The following is a 25,513-nucleotide window of genomic DNA, read 5'->3' as shown; positions in this document are numbered from 1 at the left end:
AAGACATCCGGTAGCATATGAGAGCCAGAAGTTAAACCAGACAGAACGCCGTTACTCGGCACATGAAAAGGAATTATTGGCAGTAGTCCATTGTCTCAGAGGATGGCGTCACTATCTGCTTGGGTCTCCATTTATTGTGAAGACAGATAACACAGCAGTTAGTCACTTCATGTCCCAACCAAAACTATCGAGCAAATTGGCTCGTTGGCAGGAATTCCTTTCAGAGTTCAATTTTATGTTAGAGTATCGTCCCGACTCTAGTAATCATGTTGCTGATGCTCTTAGTCGACGAGCCGATTTGGCGGCCATCTACTCCGTAGCTGCTCTTTCAGGGAGCGCCGTCTTCACGAACACTAGAGACCAAATTCGGGCACTTATGGAGAAGGACCCGGCTATCCAATATTTGGTCGACCTCATCAAGCAGGGTAAAATTTGACAGTTCTGGCTCGATGGAGAACTAGTGAAGATAAAGGGAGACCGCCTATATGTTCCTAAGGGTGGAGATCTGAGGAAATAACTAATTACAGAATGTCATGACACAAGTTGGACAGGGCATTCCGAAGAGGAACGCACTTGTGCACTATTGCAACGTGCATACTACTGGCCTCAAATGCGGGACGACATTGCAACATATGTAAAAATTTGTCTTATTTGTCAGCAAGATAAGACAGATCATCTGAAAAAGGCGGGCTTGCTGGAGCCCCTTTCCGTCCCAACCCGGCCATTCAAAAGTGTATCGATGGACTACATTATTGGGTTGCTAAAAGTTGAGGATTTTCGCACTATCATCGTCGTGGTGGACCGTCTATCAAAATATGTAACTTTAATTGCAGCGCCTAAGTATGTATCCGCAGAAGAGACAACTCAACTCTTCTTCAAACATATTGTCAACTACCGGGGACTGCCTAAGGACATCATTAGTGATCGAGATCCTCATTTCACTGGCATATTTTGGACTGAGTTGTTTAAACTTCTTTGTTCAACTTTGAGCATGAGTTGTAGTTTTCACCCACAACCTGACGGACAGACAGAGCGCTTCAATTCTATGCTAGAAGAATATCTTCGGCACTTTATCTCTACTTCGCAGAAAAATTGGGTAAAACTTTTGGATGCGACTCAAATTTGCCTCAATGCCCAAAAGAGCTCTTCCACCAATAAGAGTCCTTTTGAGATTGTTACTGGCCAGCAACCGCTACTCCCTCATACAGTGGATATCGAACGAAGAACCAAATCCCCTCAAGCAAAGAACTTTTCTCAAGAGTGGAAACGAAATATTGAAATTGCTCGGAGTTATCTTGAGAAAGCTCAGAAACGGTATAAAAAGGCTGCAGATCTAAAGCGCCGTTTCATTGAATTCAATATTAGAGATCTGGTAATGGTTAAGCTTCCCGACAGAAATGTTTACAAACCAACAAAAGAGAAGGACTCAAGATTGACGACAAAATACATTGGACCATTACCCATCGTGAAGAGGATTGGAAGAGTTGCATACAGAGTTGAACTTCCTACATGGTGTAAAATCCACAAGGTCCTTCATGTTAGTGTGTTGAAGTCATACTTTGCGGATAAGGAGGACACATCTAGAAATGAGCCAAAGCGACCTGTGTTTGAACTGAAGAAAGCTGGAAAGAAAGTTGTTGAAGCTATTCTTAACCATCGAATCACTCGAGCTTCTATAAAAGATCATCAGGAGTACTTGGTCAAATGGATTGGATGCAGCAGCGAGGAGAATACTTGGGAAAGAGAAAAAGATCTCGTAGCCTTCAAACCATTAATTGAAGCATATCATGCAATGATGGTACCGAGGACGTCGCCAAAACAAATGGGGAAGAATGTCAAGGACCGCAGCTTTACTTAGCCACTTAACACTATTGCAGCCGCAGTTTGCTCAATTTCGACCGCACATTGTAAATATTACTTCAAGTTTGAGCTGTAATTTTCTTTTCATTGTAATAGTTATTTCAGTTGTAAAATAGCTCTAATATTAGTAAGCGTTTAGTATGATTCCTCGTCTTTTAAACGTCTATTCCTGTCACTTAGGTTTTTGTTCAAAATACTATTATAGGGGGTATTAGTCATTTAAAAATCTTTCAAGCTATTGGTGTCCGCCCCCTGCACCAGCAATTATAATTTTCTACTTTCGTCAATTGTAATGTTCAGTTTTCATCAATCAATGTTCAATTTACTTTCAATGTATTCAAATTCTCTATTGTAAACTTTCTACAAAATTGTAATCAAATTTTCTTTCGTCCCGACGCGATCGAGAAAAGGCGAAAGGTAGTCTAGCGGAGCAAACTACTGCCGCATAGTGTCCCTTTGTGTGCCAAAAAGAAAGGTACCCCGTGAAACTTGGTTCATCTAAAGCATAAACGAACATTTGGATTCTAAAATTTATATGTTCAACTAGCGAAATCAGAATCATATCGAAATCTAATACTTTGAAAGTGGAGAACCAAAAAACTAAATAAATTATTGACATCCATCAACCACCCCTGCAAGGCTGCAATCCATCCGCTCTCCTTAATTACTAGGGGCCTGTTTATTTCCTAATAATACATTTGGTGGAATAGTAGAATGATGAAAAATATGTGGGAAAAGGATAAAAAAAAAAAAAAGTTTTGAATTTACGTGTAATATTATTTTATTGAATAGGGCGTGATTGAAAAAAATAGAGAGAAAAATTTATATTGAAAAAATGGGATCAAAAATGGACTAAATATAAGATTTCACGTGTAAAATAGTAAAAAAAAAAATTATCTTCTCTTATTCAGATTGAGAATTATTTTTATTTCCTTTTTATTTGACATCTTGACCTGCATCAACAAATATTTCGACGATAGCAAAATACCTCCAGCAATCTGCTATTCTTTCAAAATGCCCTCCACTTAATTTAATAACATTAATAAAATCACGAAATCATGTAATGAAAAAAAAAAATACTATCAAAGGAAATTTCGCAGGCGATGAAAAAAATTTAAGATCAATAATGGAGATCTTTTCAATGATAATTTTTTAAAAAAAAATAATAATAATAATAATAAACTATCTTGGCGAGGAATAAACTTTTAAGTAACTTCTACTTCCTTTTAAAACTTAGCTAACTTTTTTTTTCAGTTAGAATTAGACATGCACACATGTGCTTTGAGATGCTGTTTTGATACTTGAGAAGAACTCAAAAAAAACAGCTCATGACTTATATCTTTGTATAGTATTCCAAAACTACATTGCAAAACTCAAATAATCATCCAAACGGTCTAAGAATTCAGAGGGATGATGCAATAAAGACCACTTTAAATCTGTTCAATAGCTGGAAGTATAATGCCTCATCTTATTATTGGATTATTATGTTGTATTTTTCCTTTCTTGAATTAGGGTTCGAAGATAATGTTGAACGATGTTAAAATTTAAAAGGGGAAATTTCATAAGGGAGAGAATAAATATGGTAGATTTGAAAATTAAGAAAACAAGTTTCAAAATTCAAAAATCAAATTTTTATTAAAAATTATTTATGATTTAATTATTTTATTAATTTAATATATTTAGGTCATAGTTTTTTGTCACAATTATCTAATTACTTAGTCACAGATTAATTTTTAGTCACAACTCATCAAATTATTGGTTGTAACTTATTTCTCGATCACAGATCGAAAATTTTATAGGTCACAGAATATTTTTCGATCACAAATCCAAAAATTTTACAGGTAACAGATTATTCATCGGTCACATATTCAAAATTTTTATAGGTCACAATTCATTTACTCATTGCAAATTATTGAATTAATTGGTCACGATTAATTTTTCGGTCACAAATTAATTAATTAATTAATTGCGAGTCACAGTCACAATTTTCAATTTGCATATGCAATTGCGAGTCACAATTGCGAGTCGCAGTCACAATTTTCAAGTCATAGATTGCCAATTTAATGATCACAATCAACCTAATTAATCTATGACCATCACCAAACAATCACTGCCACCTGTCGCTGTCATCGGCACGACCACGACGATACTAATAACACCACTCTGTAACACTAATAACATCATAGCCTTAACTACCAAAGCCCACCACCACGATACCAATAACACCACCACTGTAACACCGACAACACCATAGCTTTAACCACCACAACCCACCACCACGATACCAATAAAACCAACAATGCCATAGCTTTACCCCCCACCACTATCACAGTGAACATCGTACAGATCAACGCCTCAAACACCGCTGCTCCTTCCATTTTCAGGTCGACCACCCCAAAACCACTGCGACAGTTGCGACGAACACCGCACTAATTAACCCCTCAAACGTTGTCGCTGCTTCCATTTTCAGATCGACAACTCCAAAACCACCGTGATCGTGCACGACGAATACAAAGCCACCAGAATCATTCTCTCATTCTTAGCCATAGCCGTAGGCCGAGACGATAAAAACCGATCCAAAAGCCACTGTAAATGACCATCTTCCCGAAAATCCTTTTGGGCTTCATTGCCCTCAACGGGGTCACATCTTTCCTTACGTCTGACAACTCCCTCACGTCCCCCAGAAGACCTTGATCTCCTCATCCCATACCCCAGCTCATCCTGGAACTCAATATAAATCACAACATCACAACCAGATCCTACCTCAACCAGATCTACAGATCTGTAGAATTGACAATTTCCAGCGATGAAGACGGGGTCACTACTTACCGACGATGAAGACGTCGATCAGAGAGGGAAATCGACTGCCGTCGTGCGTGAGAGAGGCCGGAGAGCGAGATAGTTGAGTAGAGAGAGAGAGGGTATTGAGATTGAAATTGTTATAATAAGGGTTTGTTTAATTAATTTTTAAATATATTAATTAATTAAAAAAATTTGATTTGTGAAATATTAAACATTGCATCTTATTTATGAAATAGGAATTTTTAATCTATTAGAATCTGTAATTTCCACATTTAAAAATATGATTTTAGGTATTGACTCAAAACAGATAGGGTTTATGCGTCGTCGGTAATAAAAAAATTAAGCCCTTGTTCGAGTTCCATTTTTTTAAAACTCATTTTTAACTATACATTTTTTTATAAAATAATTGTACACGTATTTCAAAAAAATTCTTACTTTTTAACCACACATTATCAAAAAAACTACTATTACGTAATGCATTTTATCCCACATAAAAACAAAATTTTGGGATAAGCCAACCAATTCTGATTTTGTTTTAATAGGTTCTAAATTTTCAATTTTTTATATAATCGAACAAATTTTGAAACTATTCTTGGTAGAAGTTATGATCTGGTCAGGCCCACTTTTTATAATATATTGGCAATGAAGACTAAATGTAAGTAAATAAATTAATGTGTCTATCCATTTCTATTGATACGAGGTAGGGCTGTAATCAAAAATTGTAAAATCGAATCGAAATCGCATTTTAGAAACTGTCGGTTTGGTGTCATGTGGACTCGGTCAACGAAATGGTTTTGACCCAAACCAAACAGGTCAAAATGGTTTGGTTTGGTTTGAGAATTTTAATTGCGATTTAAAACAAAATCGGACTGGCGAAAAAATATATAAAAATAAAAAAATGAAAAAATAAATTTTTTTGCAAATTCATCCAAATATGTAAAATTCAATAGTTTCATTTGTGGGTATTTTTGTCAATTTTTAATTTTCTAATACAGATATATTATCATCATCATCATCATCATCATCATCCAATAATCATAATATATATCTAATAATCTCAAGACTAACATAATCTATCAAAAGTCATTTTCCTCTTTAGAATTTAGATGAATTTCAGCCGACATCCAACACAATCTTGAGCCACCAACACCACACACATCTTTTTCAGATTTTTCACGCCTCTTCAAAGTTGAATAGTAGTCTATTATACCAAATCGGAGACAAAGAGATCCTAGACATTCGGTGATAATATTTGCTACGAATAAAGTTTCAGATCAATAATTTTTTTGGAACAAACTAAGATAAGAATTAGAAATTAAATGTGTTTCGTAATATCATACAAACGTAAACTTGTGTAATTTTTATGTTTATATATTATAAACAATTGTTTTATTATTGTGGTTGGTTATTCTTTTTGTCTAATCAGTATCCTTTTTTCAGATATGATGATCACGAGGTCTTATTGAACATCATTATATTTTTTGGGCCTTATATCTAATTTAGTAGACTTATATTGTAATGTTATTATATCGCCATTAGCCTAAAAAATGTGAACAAAAATGAAAAAAAAAACTATGTTTTAGTTTATTATAATTTTCTTTGATTTAGTTGGTATTTAAATTTATAGCAGATATATTTAGCCTCTGTTTGAGCCATATTTTTCATATCATCATAACGAGAAAATTGATCGTTGGAGAGGAGGTTAGGTCCCACACATGAAACAGCAGGTCAACAAAGGCGGTTGGACTTGTGGGATAATGGTCCAAATTTTTATTTTTTTGTTTCAAAAATTTGGTTCAAACTGGGGGTTTAGTTTATTTTAGATTTATTGCTAGTAAGATATAAATATATATTGAATTTAATGAATTAATGACATAAAAGTAGACGGAAAAAAACATATGGCGAAACCGGCGGTTTACAATTGGACCAAACCGTTAGGTTTAAGTTTGAGTTTTTTTCAAACCATTTAAAATGATTTGGTTTGGGTTTGGGTTTTTCTCAAATCGATTTAAAAGGTTTGGTTTGAAAATCTGTCAAAAATCGATAAAATCGGACCGCTTATACCCCTAATATGAGGTATTTTAACCCATATTTGGCATCTATTTTTTAAAGTTCATTTTCAATCATATTATGATATTACAAATTTTCAATAATACAAATCAACAAAATTTACTAAAAATTTAATTTTTTGGAAAATCAAAACAAAGGCTTAGTATTGTATAAGAGCAAGTAGAAGTCTTGAGTCGAAGTATTCCTTCTACTTGGTTACGAAAATAGTGCACTAGACAGGCTTGTGACAAAAATAACAAATCCGGTAATCGTGTTGAACTTTGAAGATTAAATTTAAATAAATATTTTTTCTTTCTATTATAATTTGAACTTTTGGATAAAGTTATTCAAAGTGAAAAAACCTGTCCAGTGTGCATATTCACTTAAGCTCCGTTTGAAGCACCATATTTTTCATGGAAGTTGGAATTGAAAATACCATTATCCTTTTGCTATGTTTGATAGGCAACATATTCCTAGCAATTTGTTTTCTGGTTTCTAGCACATGACCCTGTTTTCCACAAAAATGAGTAATCTGTATTCTGTGGGTTAGCTAAGAATTGGTTTTCTTGGTTTCTGTTTTTTTTTTTTTTTTTTTTTTTTTTTTTGTGACAATGGAAACAAATTTTATCCCAATACCAGTAAATTCTATTCCTATAATTGACAATTTTCATGTAAAACAAAGTCAAACGAAAACAAAAAAAACTTTTATTTCAACATTTTCTATGTGAAAAATTATACCAATCAAATACAATAATTGACAATTCTCATTAAAATAATTTTTAGGCAATTCAATTCCTTAAAATTCGTTTTCTTTCCACCTAAATTTTATTTTTGCAATCAAACGGACCCTAAATGTAATGATAAAATTACAGAATTATATGAAAATGGTAGATCTCTAGAGGTGAGATTAAAAATTTTGCCTTGTAATATGAGTAATAAAGGAATCCATTTCCTTGCGAGCGACACCACCTTCCATTACTGACTGTTTTACTGCATCTGCTAATTCTGCTGCCCTATGTCTCATCTCCTCTCCTTCTGATGTATCCATCAATCTTCTTACGGCCTTCTGGACTGATATGGCCGACACAACCTCGTCACGATGGGCCCAATCCCGTACTTCGAGGCCGATTTTTAGTACTTTTGTCATCAGTACAGCGTTTCTTGGCTGGTCTGAATGCATTGGCCATGCTGCTATTGGCACTCCCAAGCTTATGCTTTCTATACATGAATTCCAACCACAATGAGATACGAATCCACCGGTCGAAGGGTGCCCCAAAATTTCCAACTGGGGTGCCCAGTCCGTAATAATTATCCCTCTTTCTTCTACTCTCTTTTCGTACCTGTATTCATTTACGGAAATTATGCACGTGAAAAAGATTTAGAAAAATGAATCTAAAATGCACATGAAGATAATTTGTATTGGTTTATCCATACCCTTCTGGCAGTGGAGCTCTCCTAACTTCACCTTCAAAGACATCACCCTTATCTGCATCTCTCAATACCCATATGAACTTCTGTTCACTCCGTTCCAACCCGAGGGCAAGCTCTTTGATTTGTTCATCGGAAATTGAAGAAGTTGAGCCGAACGAAACAAATATCACTGCGTTCTTAGGTTGTTTGTCAAGCCACTTTAAGCATTTCTGATGGCTATTTGAGTCCTTTCGTTCAGGTATCGCCACCGGATTAAATGGTCCGATAGCCCAGAGTTTGTCTGTTCCTGTTATAACAACGATAAAATCTAAAAACTCGCATCACTTGAATATTAAAATATAATCAAAATATAAGGATTTTAGCTGCTCCTCTTAATCGATGCTCAGTACCTGTTGACTTTTCTTTTGCAAGCAAATCAAGATACAACCCTTCTACTACTCTGCTTGCATTGTAAAGATCTCCAGAATTGAATTTCTTCGCCTCTCGATCCAATTTTAGAAATTCAAGAAATTCTGGTGCAAAGCAACCTTCCTCGGAAGGAACTTCTTTCAAAGCCTCAGCTTCAGCATGTACATCTGGTTTTCCGGCATTTTCCCAGTGAAATGAATAAATAGAGAAAGCCGATATACTCTGAAAACAATAGGATTCAGCATTCGATATAGACGCGATGTCCTGAACAACATAACTCATTAGAGAGTCATAAATGACAACTATTCTTCTCGCTGTGCTTGAAATTCTGTTTACAAATTCATGTACAGGCTCGCGTAGATGAATTGACGATGTGTGACATGCCAGAATAAGTTGTGATGGAAATTTAGTGGTCGCATTGGGGTCAGGGAGAGGGTTGTGAAATGGAGGTATTGGAAATTCACGAAAATGTAAATTTTTAATGGCTGAAGGGTCCCAACCGTGTGCTCGATCCTTCGTCTGGCGGTTGTGCATGGTGGTGCCGATATAATAGACAGGTAAGTTGTAGGCGGAGATGAGGCGAGACAGGTGGAGGAGCTGGTTGAGATGGCCTTGTGCCGGAAGTGGCACCATGACCACCACCACCGGAGCCACTTCCATACCATTTTGGACACCATTTTCTTGGCCATGGCTTTCTATACAGTGATGCGTGGCCATTTTATTGCTTTAATATGATCAGACAATGTCTTGTGAGGACATATATAATAGCTATGAGCTCGGTGCTTGCCGCCACTATCTGATTCTGCTCCGTCCTTTGTCCCTTCGATTCGTAACCGTATATGGACGAGTAATAATATTATATTTTGAAGTCACAAATTCAATTTTGCATTCTCTGGTGCAGTGCAATATTATCAATATATTATAAATTTGAAAACTTTTTGTGACGATAACCATTTTGATTATCGTACCCCAATATTGACTAATACTAATCTATAGAAGAATTTGAATTTCATTTATTACCTTATATAAAAGTAGGATTTACCTAGAAAAACCATTTCCAAAAAGTTGAACATAAAATTTAAATACTTACACCTTTCTAATATCTTATGTACTTAAACGTTATGATTCACGAAGAGTTCTGATAAAATCATTGGTACTTTCTAGGAGAAATAATATTAAGTCCCAAAAATTGTGTGATTAATAAATGGATAGTTGTAGTGAATATGTAGTTAAAATTAATGTTTTATTCTGATTTAATAAAAAAAAGTTACTTTTAGAGCCCGTTTGATACACATTAATGTAAAAATGAAAATGAAAAATATAGTCGTTATGGACCCCCACACAAGAGATAGAAATTCAAATTTGATGACTTGATGTGATGGATAACGGTTATATTTTTCATTTTAATGAAGAAAAAATGGGAAACAAACACGGGCTTAATTTTACATGAATAGAAACTCAAGAAAATACAAAGAGGTCATGTAGTCTCATTGGCACTTATTTATTAATATTGTACATGTATCAAACTTTTTTGATGGAAAATAAATTAAATTGGAGGGAAATAATGAATGAAACTTAGCCTCCATTTGATTTATATTCTTTTAAAAATTTATTTTTTCAAAACTCATTTTCAACCACACATTTTTTAATAAAATAATATTACACACAAATCCAAAATTTTTCTTTAATTTTTAACCACGCATTCTTCATCAATTTACTATTCAAAATGCATTATTTCCCCCAAAATAGGGATCAAATAAGGACTTAGATACGTATTTTTATCTACTTTGTTAACCTAGAACTAACTTTTTAGGATAGTTTTTACAGATTAAAGAACTGAAATTTCAATTTCAATTATTTTCTTGCTTTTGTCCGATTGACCAATCCATATTGGAAATTACTGTGAAATTGTGAATAAAAACTATGTACTAGCCCGGGTTTTGACCTATAAAAGCTTTAATACACGAAAGAGACTATTATTCTTTATATATATAATGCAACAGGTTCATTTATGTTGAATCAAATCAATGTGTGAATTAAGAAAAGTATCAAATGACCATTCTACATTTCTTGGTGCCCAATTCAAAAACTAGTAATTTGACTAATTTCATACCAAGTCACAAATTAATGTTTTATTCTGATTTAATAAAAAAAGTTACTTTTAATTTTACACAAATAGAAACTCGAGAATACAAAGAGGTCATGTAGTCTCATTGGCACCTATTTATTAATATTGTACATGTATCAAACTTTTTTGATGGAAAATAAATTAAATCCGAGGGAAATAATGAATGAAATAGAGCCTCCGTTTGATTCACACTATTCTAAAAATTCATTTTTTCAAAATTCATTTTCAACCACATATTTTTCAATAAAATAATATTACACGTAAATCCAAAAATTTTCTTTAATTTTTAACCGCACATTCTCTTTCAATTTACCATTCAAAATGCATTATTTCCCCTGAATGAGGATCAAATAAGTTTTAGGATAGTTTTTACAGATTAAAGAAGAACTGAAATTTCAATTTCAATTTCAATTATTTTCTTGCTTTTGTCCGATTGACCAATCCATGTTGGAAATTACTTTGAAATTGTGAATAAAAACTATGTACTAGCCCGGGTTTTGACCTACAAAAACTTTAATACACGAAAGAGACTATTATTCTTTATATATATAATGCAACAGGTTCATTTATGTTGAATCAAATCAATGTGTGAATTAAGAAAAGTATCAAATGACCATTCTACATTTTCTTGGTGCCCAATTCAAAAACTAGTAATTTGATTAATTTCTAGAAGTTCTCAATCTCCATACCAAGTTTTTGAAATAAGGCTGTGGCGACTTTTTTTTTTTTAATAAAACATTTAAGCACCTATTAGTCAAGACTTTTGAAAAGTAAAGAAATATTATAATTTTTTGGAAATATTTTGTCCAAAAAGATTAGATGAAGTTGTTCAAACGTAAATTTTCTAATGATAACTTCCTCTAGTAATTTTAAGAAGTATACTCCCTTTGTCTCATTTATATAAACTAATTTTTTTATTTTTACACGAATTGAAAAATTTTATTTAATGTCATTGAAAAAGTAATTTCTATCAAATACATTTCTAGTCTGTCCTTATTTATATTTGTACAACTTTAAGATTTAAGTGAGAAAATTTGATTATAACTATGCATATTAAATAAATGTATATTAATAAATAAACAAAACAAAATATTCTCAATAAAGAAATAAGACTATATAATTGAAATAAAAAAATAAAAAAAGTTAGCGTATATAAATGAGACGGGGGAGTACATAAATTGTACCAACTTGTACAACAAGATGAAAAGTTAAAAAGCTAAAATCCTTTATTTTAAAATTTGGAAAATATATCATGAACTGTCTGATTGACGAAAGACGTGGGAAGAATAAATTAGCACTTAAGTTAAATTTGAATCGTTTTATGCACTATATGGCTACAATTCTTGACAAAATCTAATCAAAATAAATAATACAATAATATGAGAAAGATCAAATTAACACCCTATTTAGATTTTGGGGTAATAATCTCAAGTCCACCCATGAAAGGCCTTAATGGCTCGGGTATGACAACAGAACCATCTTGTTGCTGGTAATTCTCAAGCAGGCATACGATCATTCTCGGAACTGCACAAGCCGTCGCATTTAGCGTGTGGACGAACTGTGTTGACGCAGAACTGCCTTTACCCTTTTTAGGAGGAACCGATGATTCTGGACGATATCGAATGCCTAACCGCCGGCTTTGGTAGTCTGTACAATTAGAGGCACTTGATATCTGTTGAAGAAGATCAGCAAAGTGGTAAAAGGGAAGTTTCGAAATAAAGATGATTAGAGAGAGAAAATTAATGCATTACGAACACAAACAATTCTTAGGTAGGAAGCAAAATTTTTATCATACCTCACCGTAACGTCCCAATCCAGGCATCCAGGCCTCCACGTCAAATTTACGATACGCTGGTGCACCCAAATCCTCTGTTGCCATGTCCAGAGTTCTGTGAAAATTAGCATTGTGAAAGGCTGTGTGGTTAATGCATCAAAAGATAATATAAATCCAGAAGAAATGAAGTCAGATGCGCACTTAAAATGAAGTCCCAATGATGAGAAGAGGTCTTCTTCAATTTCAATTAGTTCTTTATGGAATGAATTACTTTCCTCTGGTCGGCATAATATGAACATCTCTACCTTGCTAAATTGGTGAACTCGATAAAGGCCCCTGTCCCAAATTGTCACCAATCAAACTCATTGAAAACTAAGTCAGTAGCATACATCTTCAGATTAAATATAAGCTACACAAGCACCATAAATAATGATAGAATCCATTAAAAATTTGGTATTTATAGTAATCAATACTCAATAATTCAGTGTTAAGCATGTTAAGTTACCATGATTCCAATTTTACCAAATCACGCATCAGCAAGAAAGATAAAGAGAGAGAATTTAAGAACATAAAGAAACAAAGGTAACTAAAGAGTTAGAGAGGGAAGCTGTGTACAGAAATGATGTTTGTTAAATGCATGGATGAACCTAAATAAAGGCAAGAGCATGGAGATTTTGCAAAACATCACAAGTTTTACCTAGTTGCAGCACCTGCAGCACCAGCTTCTGTACGAAAGCAATGGGAGAAAGCCACATATTTTAAAGGTAATGATAACTCAGGAATAATGGAATCCATATGGATCCCCCCCACTGGAATCTCTGCAGTGCCTATAAGGCATTGATCACTACCCTCAATGGAGTAAACCTGTCAGAGTTAATGTTTAGTATCAGCCAAAACCAAAACAAGTTTAACATTTCTACACATCATGCAGAGGCTTCATCCTGTTCATCCACTGGATATTTCAGGGGATGGGGTAAATTTTTCATATTCTAACTAAGTTAAAGTACAGGTCAGAGAAACAGTGTATTTCTCAACTGATATCTTCTCTATTCACCTTGGAATTTAGAATCCTCCAATCCTGCTATATGTCTACAACATAAAAACTCGAGTAACACAGACAGAAACACCCAGCAAAAAGGTAGTAGAACATCAGACTAGCATATTCAAGTTAGAAGTTCATAAACAACACTTGAGAAAAATGCAAGATGCTTCACCTTCTCAAGAAAGTTTTAACAACCAATTTGCATGTCCACCAAAAAAGTATTATTATTACAGAAAGCATAAAGTACTGTAGAATACTTGATGGAAGAAGAGAGCACAGGCCAAAAAGGAAATTTAATGGAAAGAGTTAATATTTGGATATTTTCATAATTGGGAATCCGACATAAAGTACATCCTGGAGCAATATGCTTGTTCATGTTGGATCAAAAGAAAGACTGGAGCAGGATCTGTTGGGTAACCAGTGACAATTGGATATTGCTAAAGCTCCAAACTAGCTATCTTAATGTACGGTAATTATGACTAACAAACAGAATGGCCACACTTCAAATGAAGCAAAAATTACCCAATAAAGAAGACACGACATATATAGAAAAATTTGCTGTGACAGCTTAATATGCTCAATGCAAAGGCTCACACATCATTGTAAGAATAATTACCTGAGTATTTGTTCCACGGGGTTGGAAACCGCATTTCTCCACCACAGAAGAACGGACAATTTCTGGGGTTGTAAGAGGTGTAAAACCTCTTTTCATAACTTCTGACACAGCCCAGTTTATGAGGCCCAACTCTAACATAACAGCTTCATTCTTCAGGTAATAGAATTTTGACCCACTTACCTGCAAAGATGACCGAACTTATAGATGAATATTAATTTAATACAGCCCAATTTCCGTTACCCTTCTGCATCAAACTTTAAGACCGGACATGCCACATGTAATAGCATATGGTGATCGAATGTGAGAAGTAAGAAATCATGTGTTCTGCATCGTGAGTCTTTAACTGATGGACTAAGGCACATATGAGAGCTAATCTTTCGCACTAAAAAATATTAAGGGCACATTGGTGTATATCTCATTCATACTCAGCAGTCTGGCAGCATCCAAGGTAAGGTATTTAAGTTTAAAAATGTCCCTTGTTTGAGCCCCATTTCAAGGGAAAGAATGCATTTCTAAATAGTGATTGATGGAGAATGTGTGGTTGAAAATTAAGGAAATTTTTTTGGTTTGCGTATAATATTATTTTATTGAAAAATGTGTTGTTGAAAATGAGTTCTGTAAAAATGAATTTTTGGAAGAATGGGGCTCAAACAAGGGCTAAATTATGTAACACAGAAAGAAACATATTTACAATCATTAGTTGATACTCTCTACTTTATCACATTACCAACGAGCAAATAGCATAACAATCTAGCATTACAACCCAAAAGAGCAACAGATAGGTGATAATACCAAGAACAATCTTACAAACTATACCATTGAAAATCCCATTTCCCTTCTTTTCTTCCTTTTTTACTCTTTGAGTGAAACAATGATAATTATTTCACATTTTTGCATGACATTATGAACATGTTGGAAATAAACTCACGCTATAGCTAAGCAAATAACTAAGACTGAAGAAGTTGATGAAGAATGAAACCAGCAAGTCTTAGAAAAAGGGTCTTATGTTTAATTTATTTTCTTTATTAAATTATGTTAGGGGATTGTGACTCAGAGTCTAAAAGGCTGTTTGTTTTCCTTGTCAAAATAAATGTAGAGTTTACTCGATTTCTAGGAATTTTAAGTGTCATTTTACTAAAAGATTGTCATTTCAAGTAACTGGAAGGATGGCATGAAATAAAATCCTCACGTTTAGGTAATGGATGACTGAATACCTTATGGTCAGAAAAATTACCTCAGCAGCAGCATCAAAATCAAATATGTTCAAATCTTTTCCGAGCTGTACATGATCCTTCACAAAGAAGCTAAATTCACGAGGTTTGCCAACCTACAAACAGTAAATTGAAAGGTCAGAGAGAAGGGGAGTAGAAGGAAGGTGAAGCAGTTCATTTCTAGGAAGATATTGAAGCAAGAAAAAGTATATACCATTTTTCTTATAGTAGAACAGTCTTCTCCTCCTACTGGAACATCTGGATGTGTCATATTTGGCACACATTGTGCTTCCTGCTGGAGCTCATCGGTGAGTTTGAGAAGATCTCCTTCCAGGGTAACAAGCCTTTCCTTGAGATTTTTACCTGGATGAAACATACTTAAATTTAGCAAATAAGACAATTGAAATCAATATTCCAGTAAACTATAGAAATGTAATTGAAACCTTCTTCTACAAGTTTTTGACGCTCGGAGGGTTCCAGTTTTCCCTTCATTCTGTTCGCAACGACATTTCTCTCTGCTCGAAGCCCTTCAACTTCCTGCTATCTGTGAGTAAATTAACTAAAGAAGCTAGCTTGTGCCAATTTTATCCAAATATAGAATATTTAGTGTATTCCAGAAGACAGAAGCTGAAATCAAAGCTACGTGAACACAACAAAATCAGTATGTATACAGTTTTGGCATTGGCATGGGCAAATATGGAGGAATGAACAAAATGCTGACAAAAGTTATAAGAATATCCACTAATTCAAATTTTATTTGTTATGAAGACAAAAACTGCTGGATAAATCATAAATATATTGACATTGAGCTAAGTGTAACAAGTTCTTTTGCGTAAAACCATGACAAACATCTACTATAATGATAAGGTAACTATATATAAAAAGAGGACAGTGAAGTATTCTTTATGATCCAAATTCAGTTTCTAGGTATCCACAGCAAAGCAAAGCAAATCAAATCAAAGAAATTGCCCACAAACTTCATCCCAAAACTATCATTCCATGGAGCAAACAACATACAACAGAATAGGACTAGCACTTTTATTTGCACAAATAAACATGAGAATGCCAGAAGAAATCTTGATGCAATTAAAAGTATATAGCCTAACCATATAATGAAACTGAAATGTAATAAACAGCACTACGAGTGTTATAGTGGAAACAGACCTTTTGAACATTCATTAATTTATCATAAAGCTCAACAACAAGGTCAATATTAGCATTGAAGTTACGGTTCTTGACGTTGGCTGCAACGGCCTCCTTGTTCTCTCTTATCCACTTAAAATCTATTGCCGCTTTCCATTGAGGCGCCTTTACAACTATAGATGGCCAAACCCCAATAACATATACATATCTATTATAAGAAGATAAACTATATTTGAAGAATATAGTTGTTTATAAAAAATTAGATACCTCTGTAATCATCTGGGGTGATAGCGGAGGCAATTGTGGTTGGTACGGTGGCTGCGGAAAGGGCTCTGACGAGGAGCGAGCGCCGGAGTGGGATTTTGGTGGATTGGGAAATGGGTCTGAGAATGGAAAGTGGGGAGAGTTTAAGGGTACTGCTCAAACACCATTGCAGTCCCATGCCTTTTGGTTATGCGTTCAATTCGACTCCGTGTTAGACGGTGATGAATTTGTTTGAAATGACAAAAAATGATGGGAATTTTGAGGCTAAATTGGGCCTCATATGATTGGGCCACATTTATTTTGTGTACTGTTCCTACATTTCTTGAGGTTTAGCACGGTCTGCACCAGTAGATCGGGGCCATATTATCCGAGTCTCAACTATTTCTGATGCTATTTTCCTCCAAGAGAAAATTAGGGTGCCTCTACTTAAGGAATTGAAATATGTAGATTATGTCGACCTCCGAATTTCAAAAGACCTAGTCGTCTCGCTCCTCCACGTGAGTGGGAGAAACACGGAAAAAGGAAAAATGTGATAGTTGAGTTTATATTTGTACAGTGACCAATTTAATGGCCAGACCCCAATCCATTAAATTTTTTACCATAAAATGGTTTTTTTTTTTCTTCTAATAGATTTTTTTTCCTTGCATATTAGCCTAACTTAATTTTTTTTTAATACAGTCTTGAATCTCCTCTGTTTGTAGAATGAGAATTACCAAATATGAACACTTTAATATGAGTATTTATAGGCAAAGAAGTGCGATGTTAGAGTTCTCTAACGAGATCTCATCACAAATGACTTGAACTCAACAATGCCACAAAATATTTATCATGGGCATGTGACCTCCCACATACTTTTCTCAAGTGACTTGGACTCACAAGGCCCATCTATCTTAGTTCATGACTGGGTCTCTTTTAGTCGCCTCGAAATTGAGAATTAACAAGTCTATTGTGAGATGTGTCACCTCAGAAGTAGAGGTCAACAAGGCGTTGAGTTGTCAAAATGTGGGAAACAAAGTGAGAAACAGTCAACATTGTCAGCAATGCCAACAAGGCTAAACAGTCAACTAGGCATAAGATTTCTAGAAGAGTTCAAGAGAAACGGTTGAAAGGAATATGTATATAGTGGGTGTAAATTCAGTTATGAGTGGTAGAATTTTTCATTTTTTTTGTTATACGGTTGTACGGGGTTTGTTACATATTCTTCCCTAACAATTCTAAAAAAGGCTCACCACTTGTTTGTATTTTTTACACAATGAAAATACAATGAAACATTTTCTCCCAGCTTGATTCTTCTTTGGTTCCTATACTATTTTAATTAAAATATTTCTTGTATAGTATCAGAGCCATTATGGCCCAAAATGAATCTTCGAATATCAATGATGATCATCAATCCTCAAATGCAAACAACCAGAGCCAACCTCCAAAAATAAATATAGATCCTATTGACCTATTTCAGCCAAATAGTCCATTCTTTATTGGAGCCAATGATAATTTTGGTGCATTAGTTGTTGCTCAAATGTTAGATTCCAGCAAATATCATTCCTGGGCAAGGTCAGTGAAAAGGGCCCTTCGAATAAAAAACAAGTTGGGATTCATCGATGGAAGCATTTGTGAACTAGATGATGCAAATAGCCCTCTGATGGATCATTGGCTTCGATACAATGATATTGTTATCACATGGTTACAGAATACTATGTCTACTAAAATCAAAGCCAAAACTCTGTATACAGAAACAGCATATCAACTTGGGTAGAACTTGAACAGCGTTTAGCACAACACAATGCTCCCAGAATTTATGATGAAGCAGGAAATTGCAGCTTAATGTAAAATCAGGATACTGTAAGTGCGTATTTCTCAAAGCTGAAAACTCTTCTTGATGAATTGATGAACTACGAATCTATCCCCAACTGTACCTCGTGGAGGATTGAAGGTTGTAAATGACTCATTCAAGGGAATTAAGGTACAAATACTTCTGATTAAACCTTTCCCAAAACTGAATGAAATGTATTCAATCATCCAGGATGAGGAAAAGAGGAGATAGATATCTACGGAAGTTCCTAATGCTGAGTCTATGGCTCTAATGGGAAGAATCGCTCCAAGAGAAGCAGGAAGGCAAATTATGGGGCCTCAAAAGAAGATTTCTGTACTTTTTGTAAGATACTTGGTCACTCCATTGAAAGATGTTTTAAGGCTAACCATTGAAAGATGTTTTAAGGCTAACCCTAAGAAACGAGTGTGCTCACACTGCCAAGTGCCTGGTCATTCAGCAGACAAATGCTTCAAAAATTCATGGATATTTGTTGGGCCACAAACTATATGGAAGGCAACGAGGTGCTATAACCTCTGAAAATCAGGTTACAACTCTTGTGGCTGCTAGATAGGAACAAGGAAGTAACAAAAGCCAAATTTCTCTAACTCAGGAGTAGTATAATCAGCTCGTGGCATTACTCAAGTTGTAGAACACTCAGCCTCACACCTTTTCAGCCAACGAAGTGCAAACTCTCATACCATCCACTTCAAATGAACCTAATATGTCAAAGATTTTTGGTATTTCCTTTTGTTCATCTACCTATATCACAAAGTCTCAAAAGTCTTCTGATATCCCATGGATCATAGATATCGAAGCTACAGATCACATGATCTGTTCTTCATCATTTTTTACAACCATTAAAGGAGAAATTTTACATTTTGTTGCTCTTCAAAATAGGAATGTAGTCCCTGTCACCCATAGAGGGACTGTTAAAATGACAGACATGCTAATTTTAGATAAAGTTTTGTGTGTCCCATCTTTCTCTTACAATCTTATTTCAGCTAGAAAATTGGCACAAACATCAAAATGTTGTCTCATTTTCTCTTCCAAATCTTGTTTTGTGCAGGACCTTTTAACTTCAAAAACGATTGGAATGGCTAAGGTGAGGCAGGGGCTGTACCACTTGCTGCAAGAAGAAGTTTCTCCTACAACTTTAATAGAATCCTTTCCTATCTTTGTCTACAAAACTTCTACATCAGCATCTGTTATCATCAAATCTGAAGAATTTAATCTATGGCACTATAGATTAGGACATCCTTCAAATTCTAGGCTAAGTCTATTAAATTTTGATCATACATCCAAACCTACAAACTCAAAGAAACCATGCTCTATTTGTCATTTAGCCAAGTTTCATAAATTGCCATTTAATGTTAGTCAACATATATCAAATAATTGTTTTGAATTAGTCCATTGTGACTTGTGGGGACCATGTAATGAGAATGCTTATGATGGATCAAAATACTTTCTCACCATCGTTGATGATTTTAGTAGATGCGCTTGGGTTCACATGCTCAAACTAAAATTTGAGGCTTCTAGTACTTACAAAATTTCTACAATATGATAGAAATCCAATTTGAAGCAAAAATCAAAGTGATTAGAAGTGACAATGGCGGAGAGTTTGATATGAAAGAATTTTACTCAGAAATGGAGATCATGCATCAAAAGACGTGTTGAAACACTTCAACAAAATGTCATAGTTGAAAGAAAGCACCAACACATCCTAAATGTGGCTAGAGCCCTAAAGTTCGAAACTAGGATTTCTATGAGATATTAGAATGATTACATCTTAACTGCAATTTTCCTCATAAATAGGACACTCACTTCTCTGCTTGACAATAAAACACCATTTAAGCTTTTTTTCAAAACCAAACCTACATATTCCCACCCTAGAGTATTGGATGTCTTGCTTTTGCATCTAGTACTCTCACACATAACAAGCATAAGTTTGACCCAAAGGCAAGAGAGTATTTTTTTTTTCTAGGATATCCTTATGGTATCAAAGGTTACAAGCTGCTGGACCTTGAATCAAATAGGATTTTTATTTCTAGAAATGTTATCTTCTATGAAGACAATTTTACTTACAAAAGTCAGAATATGGAACGTGATCAGATCATAGAATCTAAACACACTCTTCCAAGCCCCAATGACCTAGTCTATTCTCGTCAAACAAGTGTTGATTTGAACTACCCTGTGAATCAAATCTCTCAGTCTTCAACAAAATCTACATGAAGCATGCAGCAAATAAGCGAGACTCTAAGTCTAAATTCTTTAACCGAACCATCTGATTTCCCCCAAAGCACCTTTGTAACTCCTTATCAACCTCGCATGTCTGCTAGGATCAGGAGAGCTCATTCATACTTGCAAGATTTTGTATGTTAGCAAGCTACCTCACTGCCCCATTCACAAGAGTTGGACAAGGATAAAGGTTTTGCTGCACCAAGTGCCCCTTTTCCTCTATGTGCTACTTTCTCACACCACAAATTAACTTATCACATCTATTTCCACACATACAGGACCTAATTCATATCAAGAGGCTGTCAAGTGTCGTGAATGGAAAGATGCCATGGATGCTGAAATAAAGGTTCTAAAGTTGAATGATACTTGGGTTCTAATAGACTTGCCACCAGAAAAAGTAGCTATAGGTTATAAGTGGGTTTACGAAATCAAGTTCAATGTAGATGGAACAGTGGAAAGGCATAAAGCAATACTAGCAGCAAAGGGATATACTCAAGTTGAAGGCTTGGAATACCATGAAACCTTTTCACCTGTGGCGAGGTGACAAAGAGGACTCTACTTGCTGTGGAAGCAATCAAAGGCTGGCACTTATATCAACTAGATGTTAATAATGGATTCTTACATGGAGAATTAGATGAGTAAGTTTATATGAAGCTTCCACCAGGCTATCTTGCAAGTGATTAGGTAAAGGTATGCAAACTTAATAAAAGTTTGTATGGACTAAAATAGGCCTCTCGACAATGGTACTCAAAGGTGTCCTCTTTTATTCTTCAACAAGGATTTCAGCAATCCAAGTCAGATTATAGCTTATTTACAAAAGTCACAGAGGATTCATTTACAGATATATTGGTGTATGTTGATGATGTTATAGTAGCTGGTAACAATATGGAAGTTATTCATTCTCCCAAAAATTCATTTGATGACAAATTCAAAATCAAAGACATGGGTACTCTAAGATTCCACTAGTTCAGGGATGATTGGGGCTGTACCAGTTAAGATTCCACTAGATCAAAATGTTAAGATTTCTAAGATCAAGTAGAACTCTTATCAGGTTCATCTATCTATAGAAGACTTATTGGGAGATTACTGTAATTGACTGTCACAAGACCAGACTTGGCATACTCAGTTCAATTGCTTAGTTAATACATGCAGAGTCCTAGAATGCCTCATTTAAATGCTTCTTATAAGGTGTTAGGATACATAAAAAGGGCATCGAGCCAAGGGTTGTTATTTACTTCAACATCAGACATACAACTTAGAGCCTACTATAACTCAGACTGGGGGCATGTTTGGATACGCAAAGATCGGTAATAGGATATTGTGTCTTTATTGGTGCCTTCTTGGTGTCTTAGAAATCAAAGAAATATAATACCATCTCTAGATCATCAGCAGAAGCTGAACATAGAGCTAGTGGCGCATCTTTGGTGTCTTGGAAATCAAAGAAACAAAATACCATCTCTAAATCATCAGCAGAAGCTAAATATAGAGCTATGGCCAGCGTTTGTTGTGAATTGACATGGCTTAGATACTTGTTGCATGACTTACAAATATTTCATCCTCAAGCTACCTTACTATTGTGGGATAACCAGGCAGCATTACATATAGCAGCCAACCCTATCTTTCAAGAAGGCGGTGCAATTACAAATTATTTGAAAAATGAATCACAAGTTGCGGACATATTAACAAAGCAAGCAATTTTTATTCCCACCTGTTCAAGATGGGAATAGAAGTCATCTACTCTCCATCTTGTGGGGGTTATCAAAATATGGGAAACAAAATGAGAAGTAGCCAACACAATCAGCAACGCCAACAGGACTGAATAGTCAGCAAGCATAGGATTTCCAGAAATATCTAAGGGAAAACTTAAAAGAATATGTATATAGTGGGTGTAAATTCAGTTATGAGTGGTAGAATTTTATTTTATTATTATTTTTTGTTATACAGTTGTGTAGGATTTGTTACATATTCTTCCCTAACAATTCTATAAAAGGCTCACCGTCTGTTTGTAATTTTGACATATTGAAAATACAATGAAGCATTTTCTCCCAGCTTGATTATTCTCTGGTTCCTCTATTATTTTAATTTTTCTTATAAGTTGTGCTCTCAATGTTTGACAAAGTGAAGGCTCGTGGCCTCATGGTCTTGAACACGAATAGGAGATGCAACAATCAATTTACAATTTTTCTAAAAAAAAAAAAAATTGCTTACGTTACCTGGCAATCACACGACATGTCACGTATGAATAAGTGTAATATGTTGATTTTAACCTTTTGAAAAATACTAAAAGCATATTCAAGAATTTTCTATTTTAAAGAGCATATTCTATCATTTGAAGAGAATCTATAAAGTTAGAGAATTGAAATTTTGAATTATTCTAATAAGTTCTTTATAATTAATATTTAATTTTACTACTCCCAAAAAATATTTATTATTTTTCTTTATCTTTTATTTTAATTAATTTTTCTTAAATTATTTTATTATTTTTCTACATTGAAAATTTAAACATTTTGAATGCATTTAATTATAGTGAGTGAGTCTAAATTTAAATGCTAATTTCAAGAATCGCTCAGAGCATGATTTTAAAAGTTGACTCTTTAAAATAAAGAGTATCTCATGTTTAAAGAGTTTCTTGGATATGCTATAATGAGTATATAAATTCCATTATCAATTATCAAAACTATAGAGTCAAATATTTTGAAAAATCATATAAATTATTGACACTGAAAAAATTGTGATTTTTGCGAATAAGTTTCCTAACAAACGATAGCAAAAGAGAATTCCAGATTGCGCACTATTTCAATTAGGGGCCAACTTATCACAAATTTGAGACGTCGTGAAGATTTAGGTCAAAAATTTAGTATAAGATTTATAATTTAGAAAGCTTAATGTATAGTGACTTTAGAAATATTTAATACACCGGAACTAACTAGCTAGACAAGACATAACAAAGATCAAGAAAGAAAAATACATGACAAAATTTATCAGTCATGAGGGGCGGAGCCACCTACTGAACTTTGAGCCCAGATCCAATCCTTTTACATTTCTTTTTTTTTAATTGAATATTGGTCTTCTTCTTAAGTTCTCTGATTTATTCTATGTTAGGGGATAAAGTCCCACATCGAATAAAGATGAAAATATAGGCCCAACTTAAAAAAATTGGAATACTTCTTTGAACAAAGTTGATCTTTTAAGATGGAACATCAAGTATTAATATGGTATCAGGGTCTATTAAATTTCAACAAGTAATTCAATCCAATTAAAACTCAATAAACGAGCATACGAATTTCAAGATTGATCTGTTCAAACGAGCCACCATCTTGAAGGGACATGTTAAGAAACAAAGTCTCACATCGAACAAAAATGAAAACATAGACCAATTTAAAAAGAATTAGGCTACTCCTCTTAATAATGTTGGTATTTTAAAATGGGACCCCAAGTATTAACATTCTTAAATAACATCTTATCTTATGAACTTTCTAATTGGATCACGCCCCTCTTCCCTGCTTGCTACAATTACAATCTTTATTTGTGCCGGCCGCTTCGGGATTGGTTGCCCAGCCCTATTATGTCAATAGTTGTGCTGAAGGATTAAATCTTTTATCAATGTGTCATAGGATAATTTCCATCTTTCACCTTGATATAGTCTATTAAAATACTAAAGGGAAAGCAACTGCTTGCATGAATTATCTGCTTATTGCTTATTTGTGTGGGCTTTTAAGTTGAGTGAATGCATCTGCTTATTGCTTAAATGTGCTTGATTTATAGAAGTTGTTGGTTATGGAGATCCCTTGATAGTTGTCTTTGTTAGAGTTATGACTCAAATAGGAGTCTTGAATCGCGTGTTATTGGTGTTGGAAAGGAGTTTAACAGCATTCAACGACAAGGAAATAAAATCCTGTTGGAATTGTGTCTTCTAATTATAATATATTTTCTTGCCTTTTAGGAATCTTTTAGAGTTTGAAATGTAGTTTATAAATAGAAGACTCCTTTGCCAGTTTTGTATAAGCATTATTGTTATGTCTATAATTTTCCTCTATATTGTCAGTTTATAATACAGCGTTCATCTGAGATAAATTCTCTTTGCTTATTTCTTTACTATTAATCTTGTTTTCTTGTTATGATCTTTATTACTTCATATCGTCATTCAATCTCATTCTTTATAACCTTTTGGGATCAACAAGTGGTATCAGAGCCTGGTTCTTCTTCTGTGGAGTGGTTGAGATTTTTTCAAATATGAAGGTATGACATTCCGCTACTAGATTGCAATACAAGTTTGTGGTAAGTAAAGATGAGGGTTATTTTGACGTAGTTGAATTTGGACTGTACGCTACTAGATTTTGATAAGATGCCAGCTAATTAGACAATGAAAGAGAAACATCCATCTTCATTTATCTAAAAATATTTGGTAGGATGTCTTGAAGGAGAAAATAGCGGCTGCTTTGTGGTTGAAATTGAAGCAGTTATGCGTGACTAAAAATCTCACGAGTAAACTAGCTCTAAAGTAGAAACTATATTCTCATCGCATTGCGGAAGGAGGGTCACTGAAGGGCCATATTGAGATGTTCAAGAAAATAATTGCAGATCTAAAGACATTGAATGTTAAGTACGATAAAGAAGATCTGGCCTTAATCCTATTACATTCGCTGTCTGGCTCTTATGCGTCATTTCGGGACACCATATTGTACAGTCGAGATACTTTGACTATAGACGACGTCTATGATGCTTTGCAATCAAATGACA

General features: G+C 34.4%; 2 protein-coding genes across 4 annotated transcripts; both read right to left on the bottom strand.

Moving 5' to 3' along the window:
• Nucleotides 1-7,503: 7,503 nt before the first annotated feature.
• Nucleotides 7,504-9,424, bottom strand: LOC111377984 (zeatin O-glucosyltransferase-like). Its single transcript, XM_023001144.1, has 3 exons — nucleotides 8,532-9,424; nucleotides 8,146-8,428; nucleotides 7,504-8,051 (listed from the first exon to the last, which is right to left on the bottom strand). Exons 1-3 carry the CDS (start codon nucleotides 9,265-9,267, stop codon nucleotides 7,619-7,621), a joined length of 1,452 nt encoding a protein of 483 aa, XP_022856912.1. The 5' UTR covers nucleotides 9,268-9,424; the 3' UTR covers nucleotides 7,504-7,618.
• Nucleotides 9,425-11,956: 2,532 nt separating this feature from the next.
• LOC111377982 (serine--tRNA ligase, chloroplastic/mitochondrial) lies at nucleotides 11,957-17,177 on the bottom strand. Of its 3 annotated transcripts, none has more exons than XM_023001142.1 (10): nucleotides 16,732-17,177; nucleotides 16,486-16,637; nucleotides 15,765-15,858; nucleotides 15,572-15,684; nucleotides 15,345-15,437; nucleotides 14,111-14,290; nucleotides 13,150-13,316; nucleotides 12,654-12,788; nucleotides 12,474-12,567; nucleotides 11,957-12,350 (listed from the first exon to the last, which is right to left on the bottom strand). In XM_023001142.1, the coding sequence occupies exons 1-10, from the start codon at nucleotides 16,904-16,906 to the stop codon at nucleotides 12,081-12,083; spliced, it is 1,473 nt and encodes a 490-aa protein (XP_022856910.1). In that variant the 5' UTR covers nucleotides 16,907-17,177; the 3' UTR covers nucleotides 11,957-12,080. The 3 variants fall into 3 exon arrangements, with proteins under 3 accessions (XP_022856910.1, XP_022856909.1, XP_022856911.1); XM_023001141.1 differs by having other exon boundaries at nucleotides 15,536-15,684; nucleotides 16,732-17,174; XM_023001143.1 differs by lacking the exon at nucleotides 16,732-17,177 and having other exon boundaries at nucleotides 15,536-15,684; nucleotides 15,765-15,865; nucleotides 16,486-16,613.
• Between the last annotated feature and the right edge of the window lie 8,336 nt (nucleotides 17,178-25,513).

The sequence above is a fragment of the Olea europaea genome, unplaced genomic scaffold (assembly GCF_002742605.1).
Source record: "Olea europaea var. sylvestris unplaced genomic scaffold, O_europaea_v1 scaffold1753, whole genome shotgun sequence".
Lineage (NCBI taxonomy): Eukaryota > Viridiplantae > Streptophyta > Magnoliopsida > Lamiales > Oleaceae > Olea > Olea europaea.
The sequence above is the reverse complement of the archived record's forward strand: the minus strand, read 5'-3'. Positions and strand labels throughout refer to the sequence as shown.